Source organism: Neodiprion lecontei, chromosome 6 (assembly GCF_021901455.1).
Source record: "Neodiprion lecontei isolate iyNeoLeco1 chromosome 6, iyNeoLeco1.1, whole genome shotgun sequence".
NCBI lineage: Eukaryota > Metazoa > Arthropoda > Insecta > Hymenoptera > Diprionidae > Neodiprion > Neodiprion lecontei.
The window spans coordinates 6,276,588-6,284,567 of NC_060265.1; the positions used below are offsets into that span (position 1 = coordinate 6,276,588).

General features: G+C 39.3%; 1 protein-coding gene across 2 annotated transcripts; it reads left to right on the forward strand.

The window, feature by feature from the left end:
• LOC107218498 (vascular endothelial growth factor receptor 1) lies at nucleotides 1-7,980 on the forward strand. 2 transcript variants are annotated; one of them, XM_046743439.1, is made up of 18 exons: nucleotides 1-29; nucleotides 465-610; nucleotides 1,837-1,967; nucleotides 2,090-2,279; nucleotides 2,558-2,691; nucleotides 2,958-3,114; nucleotides 3,962-4,119; nucleotides 4,309-4,456; nucleotides 4,662-4,788; nucleotides 5,075-5,250; nucleotides 5,328-5,494; nucleotides 5,641-5,785; nucleotides 5,921-6,055; nucleotides 6,192-6,347; nucleotides 6,440-6,579; nucleotides 6,654-6,813; nucleotides 6,913-7,016; nucleotides 7,078-7,980. In XM_046743439.1, the coding sequence occupies exons 1-18, from the start codon at nucleotides 16-18 to the stop codon at nucleotides 7,204-7,206; spliced, it is 2,517 nt and encodes an 838-aa protein (XP_046599395.1). In that variant the 5' UTR covers nucleotides 1-15; the 3' UTR covers nucleotides 7,207-7,980. The 2 variants fall into 2 exon arrangements, with proteins under 2 accessions (XP_046599395.1, XP_015511879.2); XM_015656393.2 differs by lacking the exon at nucleotides 1-29 and adding an exon at nucleotides 182-303.

Sequence of the window (7,980 nt, forward strand, 5' to 3'; positions counted from 1 at the left end):
GATCTGCTTATCGACATGACGTACGCACGGTATGGCAACAGCCCGTTATTGTTCAATGAAAAATTCGTAATAATTCAAGCTATTTCAATTGTCTTGTATTAAGACTGAACTCGCTTCCATCTAGCCAGATAAATAGTACTCAATAGATAACAACGGAAAGTTTCTATTGCCAGATTGACAAACGTTAAGAAACAAACCGCGCCTACTTTTCATCGCGAGGCTCTACGGCACGCCGGTATCGTAGTGTTGTAAAGAATATCGTTGGCGTCAAGGGGGAACATAGAAAGTACCCATAATCTCTCCGTACGTTATAGTAATGTTGTCAAGTTTCACCTATCGGAACATCGTTCAAGTCGATTCCTGATCGTGTGAAATGAAATTTTACAATCGGCTAACGCAAACGTAAACGTTTCAGTTACGTAATGCGTACCAACTTATTTTTAAGATCACGAATTTCCCCGTAGTTTTGACGTGGCTCTGAAGCTCAACCGATCCTGTGAAATATTATTCCTGAAAGTCGAAGATCAAAGGCTGCTATTTTGTCAGCTATACGAGATGCGGTGCATTACGGCAACCTGGATTTTGATCCTGTTAGTGGCATTGTTAAGAGGTAATTATTGGCGTGACGTGAAATTTCGCTTTCGTGCAATGTCTGTGTCGAGGTAAGTTCATTAGTCATCGGTTTCACAGCTCATCTTTATTATCAAGGTCGACGTCCGGCTTCGCAGCTAATACTGACATAATAATTCCCGTTAATACCGAGATACTATAAATTAGTCAATAAATTGCCTTTTGATTCGTATTCTCGTTGAGACTCTCGCCTTCAGACGCTCACATTGTTTATTCTCTTAGAGTTTAGACGTTTGTTACGTATGACTTATCGAACGTGAAATCTAATCTAATCCGTGCAGAAGTTTAGGTCGATAGGCAAATCGTTTTACTTGACAAAGCGATTTCTAACCTCACCAAAACGCGGATGCTTTGCTACGAATTACTTGGACCAGATGAATCAGATATTTTATTTAACATTTCCAATCCACACGTAGGCATGAACGAACGTATCGTCTAATAATAGTAGCTTATATTATATCCGTTATACCGCTAACTCGTCAACATATCGGTATTCGGGTGGCGTTCTGTTATGTTCGCAGGGGAATTCCAATCTTTATAAAAAATTCTGCACCAAAGTACAGAAGGGTATTTATAGTCAGTTTATATATTGGCGCAGAGTCTTCGGGCCTCTTTAAACTACTGCGGGATTCTCTACTCCGCGGCGATGAAACTTTATTCTGGTCAATTGCAGTAATCGATCAGGGGAATATTTTTTATCAGACCCATTTTTCCTTATCTTCGAGCATGTGCGTTCCTATATTTCATTCATTGAAGCATATCGCATGAGACGAAGTCAAGGGTGTTTAATTTTCTTTCTTTCTTTCTAAGGTTGGCTCGGCACGTTGTAAATTCTTGATTATTTTCCCGCATTCGGCTATTTTTAATCTTGACATTGGATACGGGTCTCAGGTGTTGTATTTAATCACAGAAGTTCAAGTAGAACATATACATTTTATTTATTATTCAGACGACTATCCCGAGTGAGAGTTGCCGGAAAACTGACCAATTGAACGGTTGAATTGAGTGTCGAGCGCTGATAGTCTTTAGCCGTTTGTATATCTTATTCTTTGTTAACAAAGATAAGCCTCTCGAAGCAGGACTAACGCCTTTTCTTTCGTCGAGCCGTACGCACTAGTCATGACATGTTACACAAATTATATTCTTACTTTACAAGATTATTTATGCTCGTATTCCAACACTTGACATTGTACCTCATCCGTTTAGATACCGAGTCACGGAAGCCGACGATGATCCCTGAAAAAGAGCAGCTTGTTATTAAAGAGGGAGACGAGCTGAGATTGTCTTGTCGGGGTGACGGCCCGATTCAATTTTCTACCATGAAGCTGTCGGGAGACGTACGTACGATCCGTTATTCGATCTGTACTCAAACTCATTCATGCTCGCGATTCGTCGGTACCACGACAAGATACTAACTTGACTTTTGTTCATTAATAAAATTGCAGAAATAATTTTACAGAATCGGCAATCGAATTATACTATCGTTTCCGGTAACAATAAGGGTGAACATACCTTCGTTGTACCTCATGCAGCGGCAGTGGACACCGGATGGTACGGTTGCGCCGAGGACGGAATAACTATTATCAATGATGAGCAAACGATCGAACGTCCCGGCGAAAATATTAGTTGGATTTATGTCTTCGTGAACTGTAAGCAAAAACACCCCGACATCTACTTGAATACAAATGAAAAGTTTTTATTACCAAATTTACACAAGTTCATATAAAACAAGTATGTTTGTTTGTGGACTTGTTAATATGGTACATTGCAGCACAAGATCAGAGGTCGCCAAGGCTATAGGATAGTGTGAATCTAAGATGTGGAACATGTGCTTTATCTAAATCTGCTATAAGCATTCGTTAGGATTCGCGAATCTATAACACTCAATTGACAGTAGTCATATGGTGATGTTACGTATTCTTTTCAGCCGCGAACCGATCATTTGCTAATAAAGTGGATCTTGCGGGTTCAGAGATAATCAGATTGCCTGGAAGTTCCTTTGTCATACCGTGTCGGACAACGGCGGAAGACCTGAAACCAAAATTTCTCTACTTTTATACGGTAATTGTACATCTTACGTGTACGTAAATCTTTTTTCTTCTTTTATTTTCATTTATTAAGGGGATATTATTTAATTCAATACCAAAGTGATCGAAACGTTCAAGAATTATCTTGACTTTCCAAAGAAATATCATTTATTTGTTGCAAGAGAAGAAGAAAAAAAAAATCGCCTGGAACGCAACTACCGATAGAATCATCAGACTGCTGTAAACTCCGACTCACAATTTTCTCTGTAGATATTAGACGAATATTTACTATATTCACAGGAAGCAAATCCGGCGGAACACGGTTTCAGATTCGATCCGAAAATAGGATTCATTAAAGATGAAGTCGGCGTCGAGGACTATGGGGATTACACTTGTGCATATCCGTTCCCCAATAATGTCGAAAAAGACGAAGAACAGACTTATCACTTGGAGTTAGGTAATTGATAGTAAATTGTGAATCAAGGGGGTAAAATGGGACTTTCGAGACTGAGGATGACATTTTCAGTACGAGTCGTAGACAAGTCGTTAACCAAAACATTGATTAATAGTCAATAAAATAAGCAAATAGGTTATCTCATTAATTTCAAGTGCAATGATGGTGAATAAAAATTTAACGATTCACGCATCACAAACATGCAATCAGCCAAACCTAATTTTAGCCGGGTTTTACAAGGAAAAGCCAGATTTTTTGGAGACCTGGGTTTGAAATTAAAAAAAAAAAAAAAACCGGAAGTTTTGCCCACCCTGACTTATATAACGGACGATGTTTTCTAAGCTTTTGAAAGTGTCGTAGGCGAAAGGTGTTTGTTACCGAAGTGTGAGGGATCCGCAACCCCCCGACGGGGTCAAGGGGCGGACTCCCTTCCAGAGACACTTAACGTAGTTTTTGAATAATTATTAACATAAATTACGAGATTCACTTTTAAGCCCCAGGAGTCCGAGGAGGGATTAAAAGTATACTTTTCATCCCTAAGGATTAAAAATACTGCTTTATTCCCTGTCTAGACGCACCGAAACGCGAGGAAAACATGGTAGTGATACATAAAATGACTTTCTTCAGTCCTAGGATCTGTGTGAAACTACAAAGACGTTTGCAGAGATTGTAACTTGTTTCTTTACTATTCACAAGAAAACGATAGTTCAGTTTGACGACTGCAATAGTCACTTGAATTCTACTTTTGCCGAATCGTTTTTCACCCTCCAATTATTTGGATGATTCAACAAATATCTTCACCCACAGCAATCCGTATAATGAAGTAACAAATGATGTGGTTTATTCAAAGATCTCGACGATTTAAAGCCTCCGTTCGTCGATGAGAACGAATTCCATCACTTGGTGTGGGGAAGAAATCAGACTATCACCTGCAACATCAGTTCTGAAACTCACAACTGGGATGAGGATATTTATTACCTGAAGTGGACAGCACCGAGTTCAGTACCGGTAAGATTCACTGATAATTAACATTTTCAATGTAAGTCACCTGGAGTATAGTTGGATATTTTCTATGGCATGTAAACATTATTTCCGGTTGAGGTATTTATGTAATAATATCTGAAATGTCATTTTCTGTATATACGATACCATTAATACCTAATCGTGTACCTAAAATTGGGATTGGATGGATTTCAGGAAACAAGATTGGTTCACAAGAATCCTACCGCAGAGAGTGCTCAATTGACAATAATAAACGTTGAAGAAAGTGATAGCGGGCTATATATTTGTACCGTGATGGGACAATTCAGGAGCAAAAGTATACCGATAAAGGTTCAATTTCACGGTAAACATAAAAATCGCTACATTTAAATCTCAAATCACGGTAAACATAAAAATCGCTACATATAATACTCTCAAAACTCGTTTCTTAATCCTAGTTCACGTTTCACTTATTCTTTTTTAATGTAATATATATTTTCAAAGACTACACATTATCGATCGTATTAGATTTTCGTCGTCGACGCAAATTCTTTTATGAATTTTCCCAGATCCTAATCGTCCACATCTCAAGGTAATCGAATCCAGTGAGAATGCCACATTTGTAAACGTTACCGAAAAATCAACAGCAGTTTGGGCGATAGATATTGACACGTATCCCAAAGCAACGGTGACATGGTGAGCCTTCCACCTTACTACTTATTATTACAGTTTTCCTTACGTCGCTTGTGTCTGTGAATCAAATTACAACGAATGCCGCTGCCTTGGCGATGGTTGATGCAGTAAGAATAAAATATTATATTACTGACTAATCATCGGTTGGTTTCGACGTATCTTCTCTTGGGTGTCGACAGCTAACGCAGATTATTCTACGAAGTTGGGAAAGACAAGTAAAATTTAAGCGACGTTATTGAACGCTCGTTTTTGATTTCATGTATAATTCTGAAATTTATATGCGACATAGGCTCTCTAAGGACAAAACGGTAATTACCGATACAAGCAAGTACTCGCATACTGTACACGGATTACGTCACAAGTTCCAAATATCCGACGTGAGAATTACTGATGTAGGAGTCTACACAATCCACATCGACACTTCGAACCAAACTAGAGACTGCGAACTCGTACTAATGGTTCAAGGTAAACCCTTTGAATCTGTGATTACTATTTACTAACCTGAGGAGAATTTTTTAAACTTTCTTTGATATACTTTTCAGCCGCACCGGTGGCTCACATCGGTGAATCTTCGTCATATTATGCACTGGGAGAGACCGCGAGATTTTCTTGTTATACTTCAGGTTCACCGTTACCGAATATAACATGGAGTTACTTGGAATACCCCGCTTTTCCGTCAAAGACCATTGTCAATCATGCAAATTTTTCGGCAAGTATAAATTGTTTCAACTCGCCAGTTTTTTTTTATCTCTCTCCGCTACCCTTGCAGTACAACACAATTTGTACACTGATATAACTCTTCATTCATTTATTTCGTTGCGGGTGACAATAATCCAACTATCTTTTCCTGTCTAGAAAATATCAAACGAACTTTCCGAATTTTCCACCGTTGACTTGGTTTCACATGCCAATATAACGATCAACATGGCGGGAGATCTGATATGTAAAAGCTGCAATAACATCGACTGTGTCGAAGTTATTCAATCAATATTCGTTTCCGGTAAGCCTTTCTTACTGCTCGCGGTAGATCGTCGAAAATCTTTTGGCTTCTTCTATCGGGAAGAAAATCGATTGCTGTGCTATTGAAAGGATCATTTAATGGAAGTCGTTGATTAGAATAATCTGATTATCACAGATGGAAATGGATCCTTCGGTATAATTGATCCAGGCTACGTTGTGGAAGGTGATAACATCGATGTTACGTGCGGCGCTTCTGTTCACAATTATACCGATGACATTACATGGGACGTGAAGAACGCTTCCAGAAACGGTATCGTCATCAAGTTCACTGAAATTCTTTAACAATCGCGAGATTTCCAGTTAACACGGTGATATTTGTACTCTGAATGCACAAGTGGGACAGCCACAAGTCATATATTCAAATGTCTGTGTGAAATTGATTCCAGGAAGCGTGATAATCAATAAGCGGAAGACGAACTTCACGTTTCAGTCAATTCTTGTATTAAAAAATGTGCAAAAATCGGATTCAGGAGATTATTTTTGCAAAGCCGTAAATAAGAATAATCACGATGAGACGGTTGTATATCATTTGTCGGTACTGGGTATGTAAACATATTTGCTAGAACGGCTGAAGGGAAGCTGAAATTTTCATTCATACGAATACTTGTTTCTAACTGATCCTTGGCTCTTTCAGACGCGCATGCGCCGTCAATCATCGAATCGAATATGAATAATTCTGAAATTTCAATCGACCTAGGAAAGGATGAGAAGGCTACTCGTAGACTGACTTGCTCTGTCGAGGGAATGCCCTTTCCAGAAATAACATGGCTCAAGGTAATTGAGTTGCGATCTACTCGGTCGAATTATGAAAAAACACTGCTTATTATCAACCTTTTGAAATTAAACAGGACGGTGACCGGCTTGAAAATAACGAACAGTACGTCATTTCACCGAACAAGTCTGAGCTGCATATAAGATACTTCTTTGGTACTGACAGTGGAAATTACTCTTGCCGAGCGAAAAGTCGTCTTGGCGTTAGTGAGAAATCTTTGAGACTTTTGATCAAAGGTAAAGTTGTATAAAGTTGCAAAAGAAAAGTGCAACGTTTTCCAAAAAATGTTATTCAGGTGTGTCGATGGAAGTATAACTGATGCATCGTATTTCTAGAAGCACCTCGTAACAATGCAGTCTGGATCGGTTTGATCTGTGTTCTCATCGCAATGATTGTCGGAGTGGTCATTTACATGAGATTCAAAGTAAAGCGAGAAGAGGTAAATAAAATCATCAGGCTAATGCGTAACAAGGATATTCATTACATGTCAACTGTTACAGCGTTTGAAGCAAGAGTATCGTAACATGGCACTTTCGCAACTTCAACAAAGGTCACCCGATTTCAATCTCAACGATGAAGATGAGCTGTTGCCCATTGATCAGGTCGCAACAGCGCGGCCACAACTCTAATCCGTAGAGTTTATACGCTCATGGTCGTTAAAATCTTGAAATTTAATATTAAATTTCTAGAAACAGTCGCACTAACAAACGTACCAGTTTTACAGAAATAATCTATAACACACGTATGCGACATGCGTATATGTTTCTTCCGTGCGTCGCACGTATGGCCGACCTTAAAGTAATCGCATGATTTTCTTGCATAACAGTACATTACGATACGAGTGCGCGAGGTACGTGATTCCTGCGCGAGTGCGAGGGTCACATACGCGCGCACGTATCGTATACTATTCTTTACAACACCTGTAATGGGAAGTTCGACTCGAGAAAATTGGAACCGTGGTGGCGTAACCTGACCGTAGCTGCAACACGGCGAACGCGATCGTGGTCAAAACTCATCGCGTCAGATGGAGTTAGCTTGGCTCTGAAAACTGTATCCTGCTGAACATTACCTAACTGTTTTCAACAGTACCTAACTCTTTTAGAAATGTAGGGGAATCGGGCGCTTCGTGCATACTTTTCGGTACGCCAATTCGAACTTCCCACGCAGGTGTCACAAAAAGTATCGATTCCGTCAGGGGGGCCAAGTCTTTTTCACCTTGCGTATTTCCAAGGTTCCGGGCGCTCTGAAAAGACCTATTTAGCCTCCATGATGCACAATTTACCTCTGTAGTTTTTGGAAAGATAGACTCTCAGTACCTGTACAGATCAGTGAAATATTTTTGTAAACTTTATATGCCTAAGTTGTTATTCAAAATACAATATAACCATTACAATTGAATTCAA

Excerpts from the sequence above, each read along its gene's own strand:
- LOC107218498 (XM_046743439.1), top strand. Across the intron at positions 5,495-5,640 it reads TCAATCATGCAAATTTTTCG|AAAATATCAAACGAACTTTC; the intron begins GCAAGTATAAAT and ends TTTCCTGTCTAG. Across the intron at positions 6,580-6,653 it reads CAGAAATAACATGGCTCAAG|GACGGTGACCGGCTTGAAAA; the intron begins GTAATTGAGTTG and ends GAAATTAAACAG.